We start from the raw sequence: 27,466 nt of genomic DNA, 5'->3' as shown, positions 1-27,466 counted from the left end.
TAAGGCAGACGTTTGGTCCAGAACAATTTCTTTGTTTTGAACCATGCATGATTGGAGAAAAATTAATATAGTTAGAGTGCAAATATAAAAGTTGGTTTCATTTTCCAACATCTTTTTTATTTTATGTCTTCTTACTAATTTACTCCTGAAGGCATTGACTCCTAACTGGATACAGTTCCACAGGAACTAATTGAGCTCTACTACCTTATTCAGGTATGTTTGAGCACATATTGTGAACGTCACCCGGCTCCTCTTTGATTCATTTATTGGATGTAGGATTCTTTGGCTGGGCCTACACTTATTTCCCATCCTAAATTAACATTGAATTGCTTGTTGAGCCATTTCAGAGGTCAATTGAGAGTCAGTACATGACACTATGGCTTTGGAGACACAGGGTGATAACAGTAAATTCTTTTCTCAAGAGAATACGAGAAATCTTGTGAGGTTTTAATGACAATCTAATGGTTATAAAATCATCAATAACTTTGCGTTTCATATTTAATTTACTGAATTTAAATTTCCCAGCTGAAAAGATGAGATTTGAAGTCAAGTCTCAAGTTAGTAATGCAGCTCCTGGTTAATTGATACACTGACATTACCACAGCGCTCCTGTTCTACATTAAGTTACGCCATTAGGACAGTTACAGAGTCATTGAGTCATGATGAGGACTTTTTTTTTGTTTCCTCAGAGTTAAATTTGTTACATTTTCTTTTCATTTGTTTATTAAAATCTGCTAATATTACAAAGATCAATGATCAACCATTCTGTACATTATGCTTTGTCTACATGGTTTAGGTATGGCATTAGATTAATGAACCTAACTAATGGTGAAGTCTGTACTTCACCTTCCAGGATGCAGTGCAAAAAGTTTCACTTGCATGGGTGGTTATTTTGCAAACTCTGACACAAGGCATTCAGCCAGCATTTGCCCCAGAGCGATGCTCATTCATGGCAATGTTAACAGGCAGATTGCCTCAAAGAGAAAAGAAAATGAACAGAACTTAATGAGTGAGATTGCTTGAGTGTCTGGTTTATTGCGCTAATTATATTTAACAATTTCACCCACACAGCAGAAAGAAGTCGAAAAGCTGACACTTTCCACTTGCTTAATGGCAGCTTCACATATGAAGTCCCATGGAGAAATCATTAGTAGCGTTCACACAGCAGAGCATGCCATGGGTGATGCTTCAGAATTCTAGAAATATGCATCAAAACTATTAGTTCAACATATGCCACTTTTTTGAGTAGGGAAGAGATTATTCTCAGAAATTTCTTAATGATTTTGGACAATATCTCTGCTGCCTACTTACTCCAAATAAAAATTGAATTTATGTGAAGTAGCAGAAATATTGCAGAATTATTATCTTATTCCACTAATTTTCTGTTCTCCATTTCCAATGGTGTTCACTTATTATTGAAAAACACTCCCAAAAGTACTGTTCATCCTCACTAGGTCATAATAGAGCATGAGTGTATCAGCCTATTATAATTGAACCTGATGCCAAACTGTGCTGCTGTTGCTAATTCTTCCACATTGTTCTGATCAAAAGCAAGAAGATGAAGAAAACAAACTTAAATCAGTTGAAATGGTGGCTTATCATCGTCTATATTTTGAATTTATTGTGTGTTTTATGTATTTGTGCATTGCCATCTGTGGCACATTGTTTAAGCCTATGATTGTATAATCCAAAATCTAGACATGCTAATACTTCATACCTATTGTATAAATAGGTACTACTTTGTGGTAAATTTATTTAGTACTGTCTTTATATCATTTATTCAGCTTTTTTTTGTTCAATTATGGATCTACATTATAATTAATACAATAACTACTTGAAATAAATACAACAGAACCATTCGGCTGACAAGAACATGACTTGTTTATTTATTTGCAGATGAATAATCTAAATCAGGAGGTATCTCATCTCGCCAAGGAGCTTCATCATATGATGCACCTTCTTCAAAGGCAAATGTCTGCTCAGCAGTACACACCTGCAATGGCCTACGCACCATATGGTGTCTCCATGGCTTCTTCTTCATCTCCTTCTACTGATAGCAGTGGGAATGAATGGCAACCAAGATGCTCACATTCTTTACAGCAGTCCACTCTTCGTGTGCAGTCTGGACCATTTCCTATGGCTCAGCTCAGCCGAAGCACAGAAGTTCCCAGCTCATGGAATTACAACAGCCATTCGGCTGGATGCTATCCTGGAAGCTCTGTGAGGGCAACAGTGTCATGCCAAAGGACAGCAGATGTGGAACTTCATCCAGTGCTGGACTGCTTCCATGCAGTCTCAAGTCCGGTGGCATCCTTTCATTATCAGGTGACTGTGGGAGATCAAAGAGAGAGCCCAGTGACTCTCACAGACATAAATCGAAATCTTACTCAGTCAGTTGCTGCCTCTCCAAACGTTGCTCAGCCAGCCTCGCTGCCGGTGAGCAGTGGCTCCAAACCTGGACGACAAACACCAATCTCACAAAAGCCCACTTTTTCAACATCACCAAGCCCTTGTCACTCTCTCTGTCTTCCTTCAAGTCCACATAACTCTCCTCTGATCACTGCAAGTCCAGGTCGATCTGTACCGAGAACTTCAGGTGCCATGCAACCCACAGAGAACTCTGCGCATTCTGTCACAATCTCTCCCTCCACCAGCCCGCTTATTTCTATCATTCCAATGCCTTGCCAGTCTGAAAATGTCTCTCTAAATGTTGGCCAGTCCTTCTCAGTGATTCCCAATCCCAGTCACAACATTTTTGGTTCGCCAAGCTCCAATCAGTGTTTCCCCACTTCCACAGTTACTGGCTTGAGCTCCATGGAGGATCTGATGGATATGAACTCGGGAGGTACAAACGATGAATGTATATCTTGAGATCAAGTAGTTTCGAAATTGATTCAGGGACTCATAGAATACATTTGCAAAGGAGCCATATGCTCTGGAGTAAATTTCCTTAATCTTGTGTTACTCATATCTGTTGAGCAAATGACATGTTTAGGGAAATGAGTTTTAAACTGATTATTTGGGCTCACAAGTTGTTGAGTTTCATGGCTGGCTATCCTTGGGCATGAAGTCATTTATATTGGGTTGCATTCACTAAGATACAATTCAAAGGTAATGAATGGCAGGAACAGAGAATCAGGAGTATCAAACTGCAAATCAATCTGCCCTTTCCTAGTCCGACGTAATAGAACACAATGTTAGGCTATTGACAAGAGCAATTTGCATTTGAATAAGGGAGCGTTTTGCAGAGATAATGTTGCAACAACCTGAGAAATTAGTTTAATTTACAGTGGAGGTTCACAGAAGAAGGATTTAACTTCTTCTGATCTTGAACAATATCTAGAATCAGAAATATCTGAAGGAAAACTATTCGGTTTGTCAAAAAAGAAAGGCACTTGAAGGTGAAGTGGTGCCACAGGACAGGAAAACTGTAGCTATGAAGAAAGGTTGGATAAAGCTGTGCTTTCTTTGGAACAGAGGGGGCTGAAGAGAGACTATAACTAAGCTGTATAAAATTCTGAGTGGTCTACAGTATAGAGTCCATAGGGAGGACTGATTTCCATTAGCAGAGTTATCGAAAAATGACACTGCAATTGGTAGGATGAGAGGGGAGGGGAATTGGGAAAAGAATTTTTCACCCTGAAGATAAATGGCCTGAGAAAGCAACTGTGACTGAAATCCTTGAAGTGACCTGAGCTGTAGGGCTAATAACCAAATGCTAAGAAGTGGATTTACACCGGGTAGCTGTTTTTGACCAACACTGACATGAGGTGCTGAATGGCCTTGTTCTGCTTTGTAAATTTTCCATCATTCTCAGAAACAATGTGTCGCTGAGTGGCAGAACATGGTCAGCAGTCAATTCCAACAGGGTAGCCAGGCGCTGTACCAAGAACACTCAGTAATCGAGAGTAGACGAGGGAGGATATGCCAGCCTAAACCACTCTTACCAGCTGATCATAGTCAGTAGAGAATTGAGAACAGAGTATCTGCTTCTATTATTTTGAAAATTGTACAGGTTAGCCAGAAAAAAAAATATATATAATGAGAGTTCCACATAACACCTTTCTGGAAGAGGTGAGCAGGCTAAAATCAGGAACATCTGAATCTCAGGGTTCGTGCGTTAGTTTATTTGAACCCATATGATAAATGAAACCTGGTTAATATATTTTCCATATCTAAACCTATATTCAGTTCATGTTGGTTGCTGGTTTCTGTATTGGCTGGCATTCAGACACAGCCAGCTACTATGGATAGATCAGCCAAACCTCACACATGCTGGTGAAGAAAGGAAGAAAAAGTCTGACGACACCTGAGAACCCAAGGTGGGAAGGCCAAGGAATATCAGTATCTAGTTAATTTGAATATGTGGTAATCCAGACACTCTGGCTTCACACATTGGCACATACGTACTCCACCTCTAAACCAAAGGAATCACGTAACATTTTCTGTGTAGCCAGTCCAGAGAGCAACCAGGATACAACTACTCTGAAAAAATATTAAACACTGAAGAGGCAACAATGCAAACCTTTCTTTCATGTTAAAGAAGACAATTGAATGTAAATTATGATGCATTTTTAAATGTACCCAGCGTGTTTTTTATGTGTTATATTCACCTTCCCATAAGTGCAAAGACCGAGGGATTCTTCCCTTCAGACTGCAGGGATGAACAGCACATTGTCTTAATGTCACCATTTTACTTGCATGTTAATATAGAGACAGCTGTCTTGTTAAACTTCTAAATATTGTATTCTACACGAGGTTATATTTCTACTCAACCCTTTGAAGTTCAACTTGTGTTTCTTGCTATAAGCAGAAAATTAAGGTCGACATTCTTATTCTTATCCTGATAAATACATTTCCTTTGTGTTAGTAATTTCATATCTAAGTTAATTTACAATGAAAGCATTCTTGTTGTTATGAAGAAAGGGATTTTATTAATGCTGTCAAACTGCAAAATAAAGTTTGTGCTCACTGGGTTAAAGGAGCTGACTTGTCATCAGAGTAATGTTTATAAGGAGGCTAAATTTCCAAAAAATATCCATGTAATTGACGAGTGTAGTCAAAATGCTGGTTCTAGATCAGTGGTTCCCAAACTTTTTTTGGATTACTACTCTCTTGGCTCCCAGACCACATCCCCAATGCCCCCCTCTCCCTTTCCAGCCATTATATAAAGACTATAAAGAACTTCAATTTACAACACACAGTGAAATAAAATAGGAACTACAAATTCAAAGCAGTGACAAATAATTGCAAAATTATTCAAATCTATTTAAAGCTATAAATAAAATTGTTTCTATAATTACAGTAAGAGCAATTTTCATCAACAATTTTAGAGTCTACATTAGTAGTCCAACTACTTCATTGCTTTTTCACCTTTCGATGAGATGAATGGGCTTGGTGCCGTGATATCAGCTTCTCAACATCACGCTGATTGTCACTCAGGAGTCTCAGATCCCCAGGTTCGGTAATTTGCAGTCTGTTTCGTTGCTTTGAAAGAAGTTGGGAGACTTCTCTGAAACCACGCTCCACTAACTATGATGTTGGAGAGGGAATAATGAACATCTTGACCTTTTACCACAGTGCAAGATAGCATGTAGAGATTAATTTCTGCAACCAAAAGTCTTGATACAACTCTTTGAACCTTGGCTTCAGCTCAAAGTCATTTCGTAGCCAGGTTAGTTCTTCCTCCATCCTCCCTGTTAATTCCTCATTACAAGTGTTCAGGAAATGGGTTTATTACCCAATCTGGGATTTGGATCAGGAGAAGATCCTGAAATCTCTCTGACATGTCTTTATGCGGCTCACCCAAGTGGGCACCATATATTTGAAGACCATCATATAGTATTTTTTTCTTTCATTCCCAAGTCATAGTCATAGTCATAGTCATACTTTATTGATCCCGGGGGAAATTGGTTTTTGTTACAGTTGCACCATAAATAATAAATAGTAATAGAACCATAAATAGTTAAATAGTAATATGTAAATTACGCCAGTAAATTATGAAATAAGTCCAGGACCAGCCTATTGGCTCAGGGTGTCTGACCCTCCAAGGGAGGAGTTGTAAAGTTTGATGGCCACAGGCAGGAATGACTTCCTATGACGCTCTGTGCTGCATCTCGGAGGAATGAGTCTCTGGCTGAATGTACTCCTGTGCCCACCCAGTACATTATGTAGTGGATGGGAGACATTGATCAAGATGGCATGCAACTTAGACAGCATCCTCTTTTCAGACACCACCGTCAGAGAGTCTCAAGTCAGAGACGTTCAGAAACTGAAAAAGGTTGTGACGGCCAATGCTGCACTTAAATAGGGGGTTAACTTGGACAGTAATGTGGAGGTAACTGATTTGACTTTGATAAAATTCACAGCATTGCCTTGCAATTGGAGATTGATTTCGTTAAACTTTACAAATAATTCTGACAAATAAGCAATGTCATGCCTAATATTCTTGAGTTTGATTTACTTAGAGATAGAGTGTGGAATCAGCTCTTCCGACTCTTTGAGATGCACCACCCAGCAACCCTTGATTTAACCCTAACCTAATCACAGGACAATTTATAATGACCAATTAACCTTCTAACCGATACATCTTTGGACTGTGGGAGGAAACTGGAACACCCAGAGAAAACCCACACATTCCACGGGAAGAATGTATAAACTCTTTGCAGAGGATGCCGGGATTGAAATCCAAACTCCCCGAGCTGTAATAGCACATGCTACAGTTGATTATTGAATGAAACATTCAAGACTTCAAAGAATTTTACTATAGTTTCAAAAAGTGCATTAAAGCATTTCAGGCAGTTTCCTTTTGAGAGCCATCAGACTTCTGTGTGCAATAGCAAGCATTCAAACTGTTCATTTTTCTCAGTACAAAGTTCTCAAAAAAAAAGTCAAGAATTGAAGGCACGGGACTTGATTTTATTTAGCGCTGAGATAACAGAATTGAATGATTTGTGCAGCTGATCACATTTTTTTTGTGGCAAGATGTTGCCTGAGAATTACGCAGGGAATGGTAAATACTGTAGTTACAGCTTGTTTCAAGAAAGTAATAACTCCATGGTGGCACCCTGTCATTGATGGTGCCCCATATGTGGCATAAGACCATAAGATAAAGAAAAAGAATTTGGCCATTTGGCCCATCGAGTCTACTCCAGCATTTCATCATGGCTGATCCATTTCCCTCTCAACTCCAATCTCCTGCCTTCTCCCTGTATCCTTTCATACTCTGACCAATCAGGAATCTATCAACCTCTGCCTTAAACATAGAACACAAAACAGTACAGTACAGGGAACAGGCCATTTGGCCCACAATGCTGTGCTGAACCAGCTAAAAGCAAATCAAAAACATCCAAACACTAATCCCTCTTACCTACACCATGTCCATAACCCTCCATCTTCCTTACATCCATCTGTCTATCCAAACGTCTCTTAAAAGCCTCTAATGTATTTGCCTCTACCACCATATCAGGCACTGCATTCCAGGCATCCACAGCCCTGAGTAAAAAACTTATCATTCACAAACCCCTTGAACCTACCCCCTCTCACCTTCAATGCATGCCCTTTGGTATTATACACTTCAACACTGGGAAACAGGTACCCTCCGTCCACTCTATGCCTCTCAATCTTGTAAACCTCTATCAGATCTCTGCTCAGCCTCCGGCACTCCAGGCAAAACAACCCAAGTTTATCCAGGCTTTCGTGATAGCCTGTGCCCTCTAAACCAGGCAGCATCCTGGTAAACCTATTCTGCACCCTCTCCAAAGCCTCGACATCCTTCCTTTAGTGGGGTGACAAGAACTGTATGTAATACTCCAGATGTGGCCTAACCAGAGTTTTATAAAGTTACAACGTAACCTCCTGACTTTTGAACTCAATGCCTCAACTCGTAAAAGCAAGCATTCCATAAGCCTTCATAACCATCTTATCAACCTGTTGAGCCACTTTCAAGGGGTTATAAACTTAGATTCCAAGATCTCTCTGCTCAGCAACACTGTTGAGGATCTTGCCCTTAACAGCATACTGTCTCCTTGCATTTGTCCTGGTAAGGCGCAACACTTCACATTTATCTGGGTTAAACTCCATCTCCCATTTCTTAGCCTATATCTGCAACTCATCTATATCACATTGCATTCTTTGCCGGTCTTCTACACTATCCACAATTCCACCAATCTTAGTATCATCCACAAATTTACCAACCCACCCATCTATATTTTCATCCAAGTCATTTATATAATTCACAAACAGCAGAGATCTTAGTGCAGATCCCTGCAGAACACCACTAATTACCAACCTTCAGCTCGAATTAGTCCCTTCAACCACTACTCTGTCTTCTAATGGCAAACCATTTCTGAACCCAAACAGCCAATTAGCTGTGGACCCAATGCATCTTAATCTTCTGGATTAGCCTCCCATGAGGGACTTTGTCAAACACCTTACTAAAATCTATGCAGACAACATCCACTTACCTAGACAACATCTACTTCCCTACCCTCATCAACGTCTCTCGTCACCTTGTCAAAAAACTCAATCAGGTTGGTGAGACACAGCCTTCTACTCACAAAGTCATACTGGCTCTCCCTAGATAGGCCATGGTTTCCAAATGCTCATATATCCTATCCTTAAGAATTTTTTCCAGTATTTTCCCTACAACTGACATGAGACTCTCTGATCTATAGTTTCTAGAATTTTCCCTTGTTCCCTTCTTAAAATACAAGTACAACATTTGCCACTTGCCGGTCCTCAGGGGCCTCACCTGTGGCTGGAGGGGACACAAATATACTGGTCAAGGGCCCAGCAATCTCGTCTCTTGCCTCCTTCAATAACATGGAGTAAATCTCATCAGGGCCTGGGGACTTATTCATCTTAATACTCATAAGGAGGCCCAACACTTCCTCTTCCTTGACCTCTAAATGCCCTAAAGCATTTATACATTCAGCAATGATCTCCTGGTCCTCCATATATTTTTTCTTAGTAAATACTGAAGCAAAGTACTCTCTAAGTACCTCACTCATATTCTCTGCATCCAAGCAAATGTTCCCCCCCTTTATCCTTGAGTGGTCCCACCCTCTGCTTAGTTAACCTCTTGCTCTTGATATATGTATAAAATACCCTAGGATTTGCCTTAATCCTACTTGCCAAGGACTTTACATGGTCCTTCCTGGCTTTCCTAATTCCCTTCTTTAGTTCTTTTCTATTTTCTTTATACTCCTCACGTGCTTCGTTTGATCATAACTCCTGAAGCTTTACATACTTTTCCTTTCTCTTCTTATTTATCACCTCTCTGGACATCCAATGTTCTCTTATCTTTCCATCTCCATCCTTCCTTCTAACAGGAATATACTTTTCCTGTACCCTGTACAATTGATCTTTAAACACCTTCCACATGTCTGATGTGGACTTGCCAGAGAGAAAGTGTTCCCAATTAATGCTTCTTCGTTCCTGTCTAATGCCCTTGTAATTTGTTCTACTCCTATTTAAGACTTTTCCGGCTAGTGGCGTAGTAGCATCAACACCGGACTTCGGAGCAAAGGCTCCCGAGTTCAAATCCAGCCATCTCCCTTGCACATTTTCCATCCATGCTGGGTTGAGTGTCGAACTAGCAACTCGGCCTTGTAAAAATAAGAAAGCCTGCTAAAAAAAACACCATCATGACGGCGTACCGATGACTCCACTCAGAGTTGAGGGCTTTCTTCTCCTTTCTTCTTCCAGTTCAGGTGTAACCCATCCCTCATTTACAGGTCACCCCTTCCTCAGAAAAGGTCTCAATGATCCAAGTACTTGAAACTCTGTCCCTTGCACCATCTCCACAGCCACTCATTCATCCATGCTTTTACTCCATTCCTACCTGCAACGAATGCTACAGATTCATCACTCTTTAACTAAAGAAATCCTCCTCATCTCTGTTCTGAATGGACATCCCTCTATTCTGAGGCTGAGTCCTCTAGTCTTAGACTCCCCATCATAGGAAACATCCTCGCCAAATCTACTCTATTGAGGCCTTTCAACATTTGATACGTTTCAATGAGATCCCCCACTCATTCTTCTGAGTTCCATTGAGTTTGTGCCCAGAGCTCCTAATATGATAATCCTTTCAATCTCAGAATCATATTTGTGAACCTTCTTTGAACCTTCTCCAATGTCAGTAAATCCTTTTAAAGAGCCCCAAAACTGCTCATAATACTCCAAGTGAGACCTCACCAGTGCCTTATAAAACTTGAACATTACATCCTTGCTTTTATATTGTAATCCTCTCAAAATGAATGCTAGCATTGTATTTGCCTTCCTCACCACCAACTCAACCTGCAGATTAACCTTTAGGGAATGCTGAACAAGGACTTGCAAGTCCTTTTGTACTTCAGATTTTTGAATTTTCTCCCCATTCAGAATATAGTCTGCACTTTTATTTTTTCTACCAAAGTGCATGACCATACACTTCCCGATACTGTATTCCATCTGCCATTTCTTTGCCCATTCTCCTAGTCTGTTTAAGTCCTTCTATAGCATCTCTGCTTCCTTAATACTGCCTGCCCCTCAACCTATCTTTGTGTCATCCGCAAACTAGGCCACAAAGCCATCAATTCCTTCATCCAAATCATTGACATATAACATGAAAAGAAGCAGTCCCAACACAGACCTCTAGTCACCGAAAGCCAAACAGAAAAATCTCCCTTTATTCCCACCCTTTGCCTCCTGCCAATCAGCCAATGCTCTGCCCATGCTAGTATCTTTCCTGTAATACCATGGGCTCCTAACTTGTTAAACAGCCTCATATGTGGCACCTTGTCAAAGGCCTTCTGAAAGTCCAAGTACACGACATCCACTGATTCTCCTTTGTCTATCCTGCTTGTTATTTCTTCAAAGAATTCCAACAGATTTGTCAGGCAAGGTTTTCCCTATGGCCTGCTGACTACAGCCTACACCTGCTGAAGGGTCTCAGCCTGAAACGTTGACTGACCTGCTGAGTTCCTGCAGCATTTTGTGTGTGGCGCTACAGCCTATTTTATCATGTGCCTCCAGGTACTCCAAAACCACATCTTAACAATTGACTCCAACATCTTCAGAGTAACTACCCTGCAATTTTCCTTCTTCTGTCTCTCTCCCTTCCTGAACAGTGGAGTGAAATTTGCAATTTTCCACTCTTCCAGGACCATGCCAGAATCCATCGATTCTTGAAAGATCATTACTAATGCCTCCACAATCTCTTCAATCACCTCCTTCAGAACACAAGGAAGAATGTTGGTGAGCAAAATGTCCTTCTCTTTGTAAAATTGCTCAACAACCTGAAATATTAACTCCCCCTTCCTATCTGTTTCTAGTTCCCTTGAAAATAAAAACTCTTGAACCATACTTTCATCTTTTATGAAGTAAGCATACCCACGAAGATTTATTGCCTGGCAAAGTTGACTCAGCCAAATGTAGATCAACTTCTGCTGTCCTAAGTATGTTGTATACTGTGTCTTTTACATTCTCAGACATTTGATCTATTCATCTTTAATAGCATTGCCACTGAGCGGCATCACTTTCATTATTTGGTCTGGTGACTTACGCAAAATCGAACCTCCCTTGCTACTGGTAGAATCAGTCCTCCTCCAATAGTATGGGACTTTACAGATTTAACAATGAACAATGAAATGTTGCACAAAGCTTGAACCCACCACTGTTTTGTTGTGAAGTACTGGTAAACTTGTTTTGAAGTGTTTTCCTGTTTCTGAACGTTTTCTCGAAGTGACTGAAAATAAGCCAAGTTCTTGTTTGCTTTATCAGACAGTATTCACTTCAAATGTTCAAGGAGCATTCAAATGCATTCAAGACCACTTGAAATGGCAGGTTCTGAACTTTACCCCATTGAATGTCATACCCTAATTCAAAGGAATTGCATCACTGCGTGATTGAGAGTATGGGAATCATACTAGCTAACACTGTATTACAGGAGTGAACAGCAATAATGTGCAGTCCGAGCCCGGAAATAACATATTTACTCATGTTATGTCAAATACAGAAGAGTTGCATTGCTTTTCAACAACTATAACAGTTGCAACAATTGCTTGCCATCTTGGACAATGTCTCCCATCCACTACATAATGTACTGAGTGGGCACAGGAGTACATTCAGCCAGAGACTCATTCCACCGAGATGCAGCACAGAGCGTCATAGGAAGTCATTCCTGCCTGTGCCCATCAAACTTTACAACTCCTCCCTTGGAGAGTCAGGCACCCTGAGCTGATAGGATGGTCCTGCACTTATTTCCTGCCATAATTTACATATTACTATTTAATTATTTATGGTTTTATTACTATTTAATTATTTATGGTGCAACTGTAATGAAAACCAATTTCCCTCGGGATCAATAAAGTATGACTACGACTATGACTATAATGCGTCACGAGCGAAGAGATCATTATATGACCATTGTAATCAATTATGAGGCACTGAGGATCAAATGCTTATAAAAAGTATTTAATTTCTTAAATTAAGCCTGCAATCCCTCAGCTCCTCCCCTTGCTACTGAGCACCCCTGACCACTCTCTTTATCTTTATCACCCCCTTAGATACTTCCATTGGTCCCCGGGGGGGCGATATCATCCACTTTGGGAACCACTGTTCTAGATGGACAGACACAGCAGACATGGTTGGAGACAGAGAGAACAGTGGCCAATGGCCAAAGATTGGGGCCTAAGGGTCACATTGGGGTTTAGAATGGGGAAGTGTGATCTCCAAGCAAAGTCGCGTGGGCTGGAAACTAAGCAAGTGAATGGGGTTGAGACTGGAAGCTCCAGGAGACTAACGATTGGCCAGAGGGGAGTGTAGGTGCCACGGTAGTGTAGCGGTTAGCACGATACTAATATAGTGCGGGGTGTCAGAATTCGGAATTCAATTCCAACATTATTTTTAAGGAGTTTATATATCCTCCATGTGGAGGGCATGGGTTTTCTCTGGGTCCTCCAGTTTCCCCCACAATCTAAAGACATACCGGATAGGTTAATTGCTCATGATTAGATTAGAGTTGAATCAGGGTGGTTGGGGGTTGCTGAGCAGTGGAGCTCGAAGGGCCAGAAGGACTGATTCCGCATGGTAATGCTAAATAAAATAAAAAATAAAATAAATAAAGAGATCAGGGCTCCTGTTGTTGCCTGGGCCTTGGAAGATTAGGGATGAATTCAGAGGAACACGTCAAGGGCTTTTAGATAGCGAGGGGTGATATTGGGAGCAAGGCTGGAGAGACAGAAAGTGGACCTTGAGTGATTGGAGGCAGGATCTGGTGGTCACAGTAACAATACTAGGGGTTGGTTGTGGGGACTGGAGAGAAAAAGCCGACAACAGGGATTTTTACTTATTTTACTTAGAGGTACTGTCATAAGGGGGGCGTTGGTGGCGGACCCAAATGCAAGACACAGACACTGAAGTACTAGGAACTGGACTAGGATGAGAGTTAAGCAAGAGAAGTGAGGAAGAAAGGACGCTGGACATGACACAGGCCCTGGATGAGACAAGGATACAGTGCCTGGGCTAGGACTTGACTAGGGTAGCAGAACCAGGACATGGAACTTGGAACTAGGAGCCTGGGCTTGGACTCCGAGCTAGGGTCTGGACAAGGACCCAAAACCGGATCCAGGCAAAGACATGACAAGGCTTGAATTCTTTGAGGCTAGGGTACTTCGAGGCTTGGGTATGGACTCCAAGCCAGAAACTTGGACTCCAGAACTAGGCGATGACAAGACGTGGCTCCAGGACGAGCAGAGGCAACAGGACTGGACGTGAGACTCCTGGACAGGACAAGGGAACCCCAGCGCAGCACGAGGGAACCCCAGCACCGGGCTGAGCAAGGTACTCCTGGGCTGGGCGAGACACATGGACAAGATGAGAACACAAAGCCGTAGCTTGGACAGGACAAGGTTCTTGGATCATGGCTAGGACTGGACGAGACAGGAATGCAGAGCTTTGGTCGAGGGAGAGACAGGAAAGCAGAGCCTCGGTCGAGGGAGAGACAGGAACGCAGAGCCAGGACCCCTCCTTGGGTACAGGACATAGGGCCGGGACTCATACACAGAATGCAGACTACAATGAGAGTGCTGTCATACAAGCTGCAGATCTGGAACACACCCTCAGAGTTAGGCAGTCAGGACTGGAACAGGACGGTACCACTGCCAGGATGTTTACCTGCAGACAGGGGATCTGAGCCTGGTCGGCACACTGCAGCACCTTCTGGTAACACTCCTCCAGCTCGGCATACGGTCGCCCATACTCTTCTTTGGCCATTGCCACGTTCAGCCAGGTCTTACACTCCTATAACCGAGAACAAGATGGTCTCAATCAGAAACACAAACAATTCCTTCCCCTTCCCTCCACATAAATGGATTCAGAAAACAATTAGTAACACAAGGTAGCAGCAAATGGCCAGACCTACCTAGTGAAGACGTGAACAGAGACAGTTCAAAACAATAGACAGTTCCTTATCTTGCTCCAGCAATGGAACTTGACAGCGGTACAGGTGAGGGTTACAGGCGAGACAAGGCTTCAGGCGAGGCGAGGCAACAGAAGGCAGAGGAAGGGAAAAGATTCAGACAGGGAGTTTGGACAGGAACAATCTAGCAGCCAGAGGCTTCTTCTTCTTCTTTGTTTTATGGCGGTTGGCAACCAGTTTTCAGTGCATTACCACCACCTGCTAGACTTCTTGTGTTCCAACCAAATATGTCCTGGAGTTCTCTACTTTAGACAATCTAGTTCAGCCTGCAGTTCTCTATTAGCATCACTCTGTAGTTGCAATTCCTCGTGAATGCTTAATGCACTCATGAGATGATGCTGCAAACTGCTATTCTTCCCTAATTTTGTCACATGTTTTCATGTAGTTGCATTACCTCAATTACATTGATTTCATCTACATCACTTGTAAGACTAAAATCGTCTTGTTAAAGAATAGTAATTATCGCACATTATACTTTTAAAATTGCTGTTTTTCCAAGTCTATCTGCTTTTTCAGGTTTTCCTTTTCTTGGATCGTAGCCTGCAATTGTTTACTGAGACCTTGGGGTTCTTCTTCATTTGCTTCCATGTTTTCATTTTATAATCTGAATGTAGATAATTCACTTTGCAACAAATTCTTTTTCTTTTTGTATCCTTGTAATAATTTCCTTCATTTTCCAATCTCTTTCCAACTCACCGTTGTTCTTGTCGGGTACTTCTATTTGTTGTTGGAGTTCTGCACATTTACCCTGGGCTTCAACCATAAAATCTGAGGATTTTCCTTAAGTTCTGAAACATTTCTTAAATTCTTGACCATTTGCGATAAATATACTGCCAGTAAGATTCCATCTCCCCTGCTTGTGAACAGTTGGATCCTCCATTCAGCATTTCTTTGACTTCTTCCCACCTAATCCCTTTAATAACAAGATACTTTTCTGCAGACTTGACGATAATTTTAATCTTCTCAGTTCTTCTGCTTGTTTGCGCTGAACAATTAATTCCATCCACCATAAAAAGCACAAAATCCTTTCTACTCATTAATAGTGTATCCTTATTTTTCATATTACAGCCCTCACAATTCACCAGTTTATTATTCCCTGTATTTGTTTGCTTGATAGCCTTTTTTTCATCAAATTCTTTCACTGCCTCTGCATAACTGATTCCTTGAGTTATTTTCACATATTGTATCTCAGCAGCCTTCTTGCTATAAATGCACCCTCGATAAGCTGCGCTGTGTTCCTTGCCACAATCGCAGCATTTCAGCCCAGCGCCCGCTTCATGTTTCCCATATTCATGTTCTCCAGGGCATCTCCCACATCTTTGTTTTCCTCTGCAGACCGCCGCAATGTGCCCGAATTTCTGACATTTATAGCATCTTAAAGGCGGTGGTATATATACTCTAACCGCATAACACATGTACCCTAAATAATCATTAGTCGGCAATCTCTCTTCATCAAAGTTAATTATTACCGATAAACTATCACACTTTTTCCCGTTTCTTGTAACTTTCAAATGTTTGGCCTCAATAATTTTTGCTCCTTTTATGTTCTGTTTAATCTCATCCATAGTAACTTTTGTTGGTATCCCTGAAATAGCTCCTGTAGTCCACTTTCTATTGTTGGGTATTGAGCATTGTATTTCTTTGCCGTCTATTTTACTTAATCTTATCACTTTGCCTTGCTGAGCACTATCCCGACAAAACACTAATAGTGATCCATTTCATAAAATCTTTGCTCCTTTAATCTCGCCTATAATTTTGTTGAGCATCTTCGTCAAACGAATCGGGTTCCAGTCACCAAATGACGCCCCGTCTTCATTTAGTTTTATAATTGCTTTAATCTCTTCTTCTTTCCATTGTTTTGCTGTCCTGTTTTGATCATCCGCTGACTCCTCAGAGTTTGATATCCCATACCTCTGCTTTCTTCCTCTTTCCATTCCGTTCCTCTTTCCCGCCAACCTCCATCTCTAGTTCACTTCCACTCTTACCAAAAACTTCCCTCAACAGCTTGGCTCTTTCCTTGATTTTCTCTCTCTCCGCCATTTTTCAGTCACAACTCAACTCCTCTTGCTGTTCACGGGTCTCAATTTCACAGCCAGAGGCTGATCCTGAAGCTATTTATGAATCCAGCCCAAACGAGAATCAGCTGCCTCAACGGAAACTGGGAAAAACCGGAAAACCTGGAATAAGGAGCATGGACCGGAATGCGGATTTCACAGACCGGACCATGACAGATACTGAACGGTAACAGGCCTTTCTGGTTAAATGAACCTGGGATGCCCAATTACACCCTTGTGGCTAAATTACCTACTAGCCCATGTCTTTGGAATGTGGCAGGAAACTGGAGCATCCAGAGCAACCCACGTGATCAAGGGGGGAATGTACAAACTCCTTACAGACAGAGGCGGTAAGGGTGAGGGAGGACAATGATGTGATCAGAAGAGTTTTCTTACAAAATTAGAGATCTGTGGGATGCCAATCCACCTGAATTGGGAGCATTCATTTGATCTTGACATGCTCCATGATGACCATCCCAAGGACCCAGACCCGCTTCCCCCAAGTCGCTCCAAAAGAAGGTCGGCACAGAGAGCATCATGTCCTTGGCACACCTGCATCAGGAAATGTAGAAAAGGATTGACCGAAGCACAGAGCAGCGGAGACAATTCAGCGGTGAGTAATAACCTTAATAATAAACTGCAAAATAACAAGCCACAAGGGGCTACAAAACAAGAGAGGAAAGATACTTAACACGACAAGGTAACTGAAGGCTAGGAGCAACTGGTTGAGGCTGGCTAGTTCATACAAATCAACAAGGACTGTGGATGAGAACTGGGTTTAAATAGGCTGCAGGTGATGAGATGGAAACGAGAGGCAGATGACTGAGAGATTCTTTTGGTAGGGAGTCCAAGTTGCACATACAAAGTCCGATCCAGAAAGTTGCCTGCTGTGCCAGAATCCACCAGAGCCTCCTGTGTGCATAGAGCCATTGGGGTGTGGGCGAGGACAGAGCAAGTTAGTCGGGCTATGGTGCTGGAACGAGAGACTGGGGGTGTTTGCTAGGTAGAAAGCCCCTCATCTCTACCTGGTGGTGCCGTTTTCCCAGACTCAGTGGGTACTTGATGAATGGGTGATCAGTGACTTCGCAATAAGCACAGAAGTCACTTCTCCACTGAAGCTCATGGGCTCTGGAGAAGTTATTGATGCAGGTCCTGCAGACCATCATAGTTCTGGGAACAGAACTGGGATTCTGGCTGGTGATCTGGAGGGCCATTCTATAAGATGCTTGTCAATTTGGAAGGTCAGAGCTCTGAGGCTTTCGAGGTTGGTGGGCATCTCCCAGGTAGACAGCTCATCTTTCAAGCATTCCGAGAGACTGTGGTGGTAGTGGGCTGGCAGGGCTTCTGCATTCCAGCTGCACCTTGCCACAAGGGTCCTGAATTCTACAGTGTAATCCAGCATCGAGCATGAGCCTTGACGCAGGTGAAGTATCTGATGTGCTGCCCCCCACCCCCCGTCCACTTCCCAGATGGTCGAAAACCTGGCACATCTCAACAGTGAAATCCTTACATTTATTGCAAATGGTGGCTTTGTTGTCCCAGTTAGCAGCAGCACAATTTAGAGCTCAGCCAGTCAAGAGACAGATGACGAAGGCAATCTTGGCTCGGTCCGCAGCATACAGAGATCGCTGGAGCTCAAATTGTAAGACACCCTGGACAGGAAGTTGCAGCATCGGGTTGGAAATCTATTGAAGTGTTTGGGCACTGGAATCCAGGGCTCAGAGGGCAGACATTCCCTGTTGCAGGGTTGCTGTATCAAGATGAAGAGTTGCTTGAGAGTGAGCAGATGGTCAGTGGTTTCCTGTTGCTTCGGGATCACATACTCATGTCAATGGACAACTTCCTTCAGGTGAGTAAACTTTGCTGGGTGAATCACTGGTTCACCCATCCTGTTGGGCAATGTAAAGGAGAATTGTCCCAAATGCAGAGCATTGTCGATGATTTAGCGGTGAGCTATAACTTTAATAACAAACTGCAAAATAACAAGCCATGCGAGACAAAAAAGAAGAGGGAACAGACACTTAACACAATAAGGTTAATAAAGGCTAGGAGCAACTGGTTGAGGCTGGCTGGTTCGTACAAGTGAACAAAGATTGTGCATGGGAGCTGGGTTTAAATAGGCTGCAGGTGATTAGTTGGAAACGAGTGAGAGGTGACGCCTGTCAGCTGGGAGATGCCTATCTGTGCAGGCCCAACAACCTGATCCACATTGTAGGTTTGAGAGAACAGATGCATTGTATGTACTATGGTGTGATGTTAACTGTGTGAAAGTGTACATACATAGAAACATACATAGAAAATAGGTACAGGAGTAGGCCATTCGGCCCTTCGAGCCTGCACTGCCATTTATTATGATCATGGCTGATCATCCAACTCAGACCCCTGCCCCAGCCTTCCCTCCATACCCCATGATCCCCGTAGCCACAAGGGCCATATCTAACTCCCTCTTAAATATAGCCAATGAACTGGCCTCAACTGTTTCCTGTGGCAGAGAATTCCACAGATTCACCACTCTCTGTGTGAAGAAGTTTTTCCTCATCTCGGTCCTAAAAGGCTTCCTCTTTATCCTCAAACTGTAATCCCTCGTTCTGGATTTCCCCAACATCGGGAACAATCTTCCTGCATCTAGCCTGTCCAATCCCTTTAGAATTTTATACGTTTCAATCAGATCCCCCCTCAATCTTCTAAATTCCAATGAGTACAAGCCCAGTTCATCCAGTCTTTCTTCATATGAAAGTCCTGCCATCCCAGGAATCAATCTGGTGAACCTTCTTTGTACTCCCTCTATGGCAAGGATGTCTTTCCTCAGATCAGGGGACCAAAACTGCACACAATACTCCAGGTGTGGTCTCACCAAGGCCTTGTACAACTGCAGTAGTACCTCCCTGCTCCTGTACTCGAATCCTCTTGCTATAAATGCCAGCATACCATTCGCCTTTTTCACCGCCTGCTGTACCTGCATGCCCACTTTCAATGACTGGTGTATAATGACACCCAGGTCTCGTTACACCTCCCCTTTTCCTAATCGGACACCATTCAGATAATAATCTGTTTTCCTATTTTTGCCACCAAAGTGGATAACTTCACATTTATCCACATTAAATTGCATCTGCCATGAATTTGCCCACTCACCCAACCTATCCAAGTCACTCTGCATCCTCTTAGCATCCTCCTCACAGCTAACACTGCCACCCAGCTTCGTGTCATCCGCAAACTTGGAGATGCTGCATTTAATTCCCTCATCCAAGTCATTAATATATATTGTAAACAACTGGGGTCCCAGTACTGAGCCTTGCGGTACCCCACTAGTCACCGCCTGCCATTCTGAAAAGGTCCCGTTTATTCCCACTCTTTGCTTCCTGTCTGCTAACCAATTCTCTATCCACATCAATACCTTACCCCCAATACCGTGTGCTTTAAGTTTGCACACTAATCTCCTGTGTGGGACCTTGTCAAAAGCCCTTTGAAAATCCAAATATACCACATCCACTGGTTCTCCCCTATCCACTCTACTAGTTACATCCTCAAAAAATTCTATGAGATTCGTCAGACATGATTTTCCTTTCACAAATCCATGCTGACTTTGTCTGATGATTTCACCGCTTTCCAAATGTGCTGTTATCACATCTTTGATAACTGACTCCAGCAGTTTCCCCACCACCGATGTTAGGCTAACCGGTCTATAATTCCCCGGTTCCTCTCTCTCTCCTTTTTTTAAAAAGTGGGGTTACATTAGCCACCCTCCAATCCTCAGGAACTAGTCCAGAATCTAACGAGTTTTGAAAAATTATCACTAATGCATCCACTATTTCTTGGGCTACTTCCTTAAGCACTCTGGGATGCAGACCATCTGGCCCTGGGGATTTATCTGCTTTCAATCCCTTCAATTTACCTAACACCACTTCCCTACTAACATGTATTTCGCTCAGTTCCTCCATCTCACTGGACCCTCTGTCCCCTACTATTTCTGGAAGATTATTTATGTCCCCCTTAGTGAAGACAGAACCAAAGTAATTATTCAATTGTCTGCCATGTCCTTGCTCCCCATAATCAATTCACCTGTTTCTGTCTGTAGGGGACCAACATTTGTCTTTACCAGTCTTTTTCTTTTTACATATCTATAAAAGCTTTTACAGTCAGTTTTTATGTTCCCTGCCAGTTTTCTCTCATAATCTTTTTTCCCCTTCCTAATTAAGCCCTTTGTCCTCCTCTGCTGAACTCTGAATTTCTCCCAGTCCTCAGGTGAGCCACTTTCTCTGGCTAATTTGTATGCTTCTTCTTTGGAATTGATACTATCCCTAATTTCTCTTGTCAGCCACGGGTGCACTACCTTCCTTGATTTATTCTTTTGCCAAACTGGGATGAACAATTGTTGTAGTTCATCCATGCAATCTTTAAATGCTTGCCATTGCATATCCACCGTCAATCCTTTAAGTGTCATTTGCCAGTCTATCTTAGCTAATTCACATCTCATACCTTCAAAGTTACCCCTCTTTAAGTTCAGAACCTTTGTTTCTGAATTAACTATGTCACTCTCCATCTTAATGAAGAATTCCACCATATTATGCTCACTCTTACCCAAGGGGCCTCTCACGACAAGATTGCTAATTCACCCTTCCTCATTGCTCAAAACCCAGTCCAGATAGCCTGCTCTCTAGTTGGTTCCTCGACATGTTGGTTCAAAAAACCATCCCGCATACATTCCAAGAAATCCTCTTCCTCAGCACCTTTACCAATTTGGTTCACCCAATCTACATGTAGATTGAAGTCACTCATTATAACTGCTGTTCCTTTATTGCACACATTTCTAATTTCCTGTTTAATACCATCTCCGACCTCACTACTACTGTTAGGTGGCCTGTACACAACTCCCACCAGCGTTTTCTGCCCCTTAGTGTTACGCAGCTCTACCCATATCGATTCCACATCTTCCCGGCTTATGTCCTTCCTTTCTATTGCATTAATCTCCTCTTTAACCAGCAACGCCACCCCACCTCCTTTTCTTTCATGTCTATCCCTCCTGAATATTGAATATCCCTGAACGTTGAGCTCCCACCCTTGGTCACCCTGGAGCCATGTCTCTGTGATCCCAACTATATCATAATCATTAATAACAATCTGCACTTTCAATTCATCCACCTTGTTACGAATGCTCCTTGCATTGACACACAAAGCCTTCAGGCGCTCTTTTATAACTCTCTTAGCCCTTATACAATTATGTTGAAAAGTGGCCCTTTTTGATGCTTCCCTGGATTTGTCGGCCTGCCACTTTTACTTTTCTCCTTAGTACTTTTTGCTTCTACCCTCACTTTACACCCCTCTGTCTCTCTGCACTCGTTCCCATCCCCCTGTTGTGAACTAACCTCCTCTCGCCTAGCCTCTTTAATTTGATTCCCACCCCCCAACCATTCTAGTTTAAAGTCACCTCAGTAGCCCTCGCTAATCTCCCTGCCAGGATATTGGTCCCCCTAGGATTCAAGTGTAACCCGTCCTTTTTGTACAGGTCACGCCTGCGCCAAAAGAGGTCCCAATGATCCAAAAACTTGAATCCCTGCCCCCTGCTCCAATCCCTCAGCCACGCATTTATCCTCCACCTCATCGCATTCTTACTCTCACTATCGCGTGGCACAGGCAGTAATCCCGAGATTATTACCTTTGCAGTCCTTTTTCTCAACTCCCTTCCTAGCTCCCTATATTCTCCTTTCAGGACCTCATCCCTTTTCCTACCTATGTCATTGGTACCTATATGTACCACAACCTCTGGCTCCTCACCCTCCCACTTCAGGATATCTTGGACACGATCAGAAATATCCCGGACCCTGGCACCAGGGAGGCAAGCTACCATCCGGGTCTCTGGACTGCGTCCACAGAATCGCCTATCTGACCCCCTTACTATCGAGTCCCCTATCACAACTGCCCTCCTCTTCCTTGCCCTACCCTTCCGAGCTACAGGGCCAGACTCTGTACCGGAGGCACGGCCGCTGTCGCTTCCCCCGGGTAAGCTGTCCCCCCCAACAGTACTCAAACAGGAGTACCTGTTGTTAAGGGGCACAGCCACCGGGGTACTCCACATCACCTGACTTTTCCCCTTCCCCCTCCTAACCGTGACCCACTTGTCTGCTTCCCGTGGCCCCGGCGTGACCACCTGCCTTCCACTCCTCTCTATCACCTCCTCACTCTCCCTGACCAGACGAAGGTCATCGAGCTGCAGCTCCAGTTCTGTAACACGGTCCCTTAGGAGCTGCATCTCGATGCACTTGGCGTAGATGTAGACGTCCGGGAGGTTTGGAGACTCCAGGGCCTCCCACATCCGACACCGAGAACAGCAAACTGCCCTCACACTCATACTGCCCCTCTCCTCAAATAACAACAGAAAATGAATGCCAAACCTTCCTCGCCTCACAGTGAGCATTAACACTGGCAATTTTATTCATGATTGCAAAAGTAATGTGGTAAAAATCTAAGAAGCCAAGACAAGCTGCTGAAGGCACTGGCCAAAGTTAAAGTAGTTACAAGCAGAACAATGGAAGAGTTTGAGGCAGAGATGTCTTTTCTCTCGTTCTATCGGCTGATGGATAATATGGGGAAATGGAAAAGAGTGAGAGAGAATGACCTTGAGTAAATATATCATTCCAAGATGCACATACTTTCACAACCCATCAAGGAGCTGGATGAGTCACAGGATGAGAGGAGCTGGGAAAGATGGGCAAGTGGGATAGGTACGCCACAAACACAAGGTGTTAAGGTGGTAGCTCAGGGTAATTAGGGAGGAATTTGAGAATAAACTAAAATAAAAACAGAAAATGTAGGAAATACTCAGCAAGTCAAACAGCATCTAAAAGGGAGACAAAGTTAACATTTCAGATTGATGACCTTTATTCAGAACTGAGAAAGACAACAAAGGGAATATTTGGGAAGACTGACAAATGATGTGTCTCAACAATCCAAAAACAAGAAGAAAAACTCTTGAATGACAATTAATTCCACCATTACATGTATCCCTTTAATAATGTAAGCAATCATCATTCAAAAGCAAAAAATATGCAGATGCTGGAAATCTGAAATAAAAAATACAGTAAATGCTCAACCTTACAGGTATTCTCAGTGGAAAGAGGAGTTAATATTTCAAGTTGATAGCTTTTATTTAGGATGATAAAAATTTTCAAATCAAATATTTACAGTTACAAACAAATTGGAAGGTGGAGAAAAAAAACAATGGGAACATGTGATAGGCTAGAGAACAAGAGATTAAGTAGCGCCAGTTGAAAGAGAGTGGTGAAGATGATCGGCTTCGAAGAGATGCTATAGAAAAAACCAAGTGACAAGAGAAAAGAGAGGGAAAAGGAGAAAACAATGTGTTGGTTATTTTACATCTTGAATCATTTATATTTATACCTCTGATCCAGTCCTTTCCATACACATCCATACCACATCTGCCTCTTTAACAGTTTCCAATTACCTAGTTAATTACCCAACCAGATCAGCTTTTCATTGACGCACCAAGGGACCGTCACTGCTTATTTGACAGAAACACAACGAGTCCCCATCCATAAATAGACTAATTTTGTCTTTACACTGAGCAACTTCTCCTTTAACTATTCTACTTCATCAAAATCCAACATGTATTTATGGGAACTCTCAAGCTATGCCTGGTTATTTTTTGTCAGCTATGTGGAACAGTTTTTTTTTAAGTTCTACTCTGGCTCTCTGTCTCAATTCTTTCTAGTAGCACATCTCCAAGCCAACTGGTTCTGCTTCCTGCATTAATGCAGAGCTTGAAAATCTCGTTATTTTTTTTTGCCAAATTCCACCGTGTTCTCACATTCACATAATCCAGCTGACTATTCCCTTCCCTTTCTGGCTATCTCCACTTCCATGTTAGGGGGATAGGCTAGACATAAACATCCATTGCTATCTCAACTATATTTCTTTCCATGCAGCCTCTGTAAGGACTCCATTCCATTTTCCCAGTTCCTCTATCTCTGACATACTTGCTCCAATGACTAGACTTTCTACACAGGTGATTCTGTGGTGTTTTTCTTTTTTCTGAACTGTGACTTTCCCTCCATCACACCTGAGAGAATCTCATCGATTTCCTACATCTCTGCTCCTCACCCACATCCAGGGGAGAGAAAAGATAGAGTTCTTTGGTTTTCACCTTCCGCCCCAACAAATTCTTAATCCACAATTTAATCCAACAAATTACCCTTCACAGTTTCCACCATCACACACATAAGCCCCTTTACTTTTGTTGGGGCTATACCTTTCATGACTCTGATTCACTCTTCTGTCCCCACCAATCATTCCCTTTCCAATACTTCCCGCTACAAATGCAGAAGATGCCACACCTGTCCTTTTCCCTCTTCCCACTATCCAGTAACACAAACAGACCATCCAATGGAAGCAGCAATTCATAGAAAATAGAACAGTACAACATGATAAGGCACTTCAGCCCACAATGTTGTGCCAACCTTTTAAACTACTCCAAGATCAATCAAACACTTCCCTCCTGCATAGCCCTCCACTTTTCATTCATTCGTGTGCTTGGCTAAGAGTCTCTTAAATTCCTCTTAAGTATCAGCTTCTATCACCACCTCTGGTGTGCTGCATGCACCTATCACTTTCTGTGTAACAAGAATCACCCCTATGCTTTCCTCCAATCTCCTTAAATGTTGCTCTCTCATATTAGCTATTTCTGCCCTGGGAAAAAGGCGTGGGCTATCCACTCTATCAATGTCTCTTATCATCTTACACACCTCTGAATTATTACCCTTCAACATCAGGTTACTGAATCAGCATAGATAACTTCACTCACCTCAACACTGAACTGATTTCACAACCTAGGGACTCACTTTCAAGGACTCTACAACTCATGTTCTCAATACACAATATTATTTATTTATTTATTTTTGCACTATTTGTCTCCGTTTGCACATTGGTTGTTTGTCAGTCTTTCTGTGTAGTTTTTCATTGATTCAATTGTATTTCTTTGCTCTACTCTGAATGCCTGCAAGAAAATAAATCTCAGGGCAGTAGTATATGGTGACACACAGTACACGTACTTTGTTAAGAAATTTACCTTAAACTTCAAACAAGTCATTTCTAATCGACCTTCACTCCAAAGAAAAAAGCCCGAGCTCATTCAAACTTTCCTCATAAGACATGCTCTCCAACCCAGGCAGTATCCTGGTAAATTTCCTCTGCACCCTCTCTAAAGCTTCCACATCCTTCCTACAATGAAGTGACCAGAACTGAACACAACAGCACTGCCTCACTCTTTTGAACACATTTTGATGATTTTCATTTTTACACTTAAACCCCTCTTGTTAAACTGGTTGCACAACAAGGCAAGTTTCCTTATTAATTTCCACACATTTCTGAAGAGCATTGACAGGGACAGAGATGAAAGCAGCAACAGTGGAGGAGTTGGAACACAGCAACATCATGGAAACACACAAATTCATAGAGAGGATTTGGGAGACTGGTTGAATGTGCATGGAGAACAGCCAAAAATGTTACCTTTCTACACTGTTGGCCAGAGATGTTACAAATACAAACTCTCACAATAGGTTCTTGATAAATTTCCAGCAACAGATAGTGTTAATAAGGTGTTAGCAATCATGCCATTGTACAAACTCCATTTAGAGGCTGCTTTGTCCTGCAAGATTCAGCCCTAAATGACAATTCTTTTTAATTATTGCTTCTGTGTTTTACAATTTAAGCATTGTCCTTTTCATAATTACAATTTAGGTAACAAGAATAAATCTGTGATTTATTTCAATTAGTATTTATACCCAAACAGTCCACTTATCTTGAATTAACTAATTAATGGGCATTAGATGGATGATTATTATGGCTACAGGGAACATGCATTGCAACTAGACTGCTTCCTGTAATTCAACAATGCATTGAAAATTACAGAACAATAAACTGACCATAAATATTCTTTTCATCTTCTTTAACGTTTCAGCCATTAAGTGGTACTCACCTCATAGTGATCCATACTATAGTTGGCCTAGGAGCACAGGGCTACCCAGAAACGAATTGTTAGTTCCACTGTTCCAAAACTGATCACCTTGTGATGGACAACAGTGCTGGTCATGTTTTTAAGAAACAGCTTCTCCCACCACCATAAAGAGGATAGTAAAGGGCCCATTTTCTATCAATGTTACATACCTCATGGGTATCTTGTGACTGTCTTATGACCATGATGTAATTGAGTATCTTGTGAGCATGATTTAATGGTCTTGTGATGGTGGGGTGAAGTAATTTTCCCACCAGTGTGAGGTCACGTGATGACATGTTCTCAACAGGTATATAACGGGAAACCACTGTTGTTACGCAGTTTAGTTCGTTGTTTAATTTGTCAGTTACTCTGTTATGCTGCATATTCATCTAATGACGCAGTTTTGTTTTAAAGTGGAGTTTTACTTTCTATTGTAAGTCTGGTATTAGAGAGTGAAGATCTTACTAAAATACGGGAACCTGAGGGATTGAATAAAGTTGGTGTCGTTCGGCGGTTTAATACAGGATCGACCTTATTGAATCTTCATTCAGAAATAGAGACCTGCATCTGAGATAACCCCTGTAAGATCAGGAAGGTTTTTGCAGTGTTCATTCGCCAGGAAAAGGTCAGTTCCTTTAAGCCATTTTATTTCCTTCGTCGTGAATCCTTTGGACAGAACCAGCAGTAACGTCATGTCTTCGAAGAAATCCGTTTCCAGAGAAGTCTCTCCTTATTGACTGTATAAATCACTTGGACTTTCCAATTTATCACTTTAAGACTGTGTTTGAATTTACCACTTTAAGAACTGTTCCAGACTTGCCGTATAGCAGTTAGCTTCCAGTTAAGTTAGTCATTTGAATACTTTTTGCTGTTGTTGAGCAGAGTTTAATAAATGTTTATGTTTGTTTATAAAACTTGACTCAATTATATATTCATTGTTGCTGG

General features: G+C 42.2%; 2 protein-coding genes across 4 annotated transcripts in view; one reads left to right on the top strand and one right to left on the bottom strand.

Moving 5' to 3' along the window:
- Window positions 1-5,104, top strand: part of LOC134340243 (potassium voltage-gated channel subfamily H member 8-like) — a 221,502-nt gene extending 216,398 nt beyond the window's left edge. Inside the window, exons 16-17 of one of the 2 annotated variants that reach the window (XM_063037245.1) lie at window positions 152-213; window positions 1,897-1,998. In XM_063037245.1, coding sequence (XP_062893315.1) covers window positions 152-190 — 39 coding nt within the window. In that variant the 3' untranslated portion in view covers window positions 191-213; window positions 1,897-1,998. Of the gene's footprint in view, window positions 1-151; window positions 214-1,896 lie in introns of both variants that reach the window. The other variant, XM_063037244.1, reaches the window with a different exon arrangement.
- Window positions 5,105-5,250: 146 nt separating this feature from the next.
- LOC134340244 (tonsoku-like protein) lies at window positions 5,251-26,639 on the bottom strand. Of its 2 annotated transcripts, none has more exons than XM_063037247.1 (3): window positions 26,504-26,639; window positions 14,158-14,283; window positions 5,251-5,532 (listed from the first exon to the last, which is right to left on the bottom strand). In XM_063037247.1, exons 1-3 carry the CDS (start codon window positions 26,516-26,518, stop codon window positions 5,359-5,361), a joined length of 315 nt encoding a protein of 104 aa, XP_062893317.1. In that variant the 5' UTR covers window positions 26,519-26,639; the 3' UTR covers window positions 5,251-5,358. The 2 variants fall into 2 exon arrangements, with proteins under 2 accessions (XP_062893317.1, XP_062893316.1); XM_063037246.1 differs by lacking the exon at window positions 26,504-26,639 and adding an exon at window positions 16,912-17,034.
- Window positions 26,640-27,466: the final 827 nt, after the last annotated feature.

This window comes from Mobula hypostoma, chromosome X1 (assembly GCF_963921235.1).
Source record: "Mobula hypostoma chromosome X1, sMobHyp1.1, whole genome shotgun sequence".
In the NCBI taxonomy this organism is placed as follows: domain Eukaryota; kingdom Metazoa; phylum Chordata; class Chondrichthyes; order Myliobatiformes; family Myliobatidae; genus Mobula; species Mobula hypostoma.
This window is presented reverse-complemented; position numbering and strand designations above follow the sequence as displayed.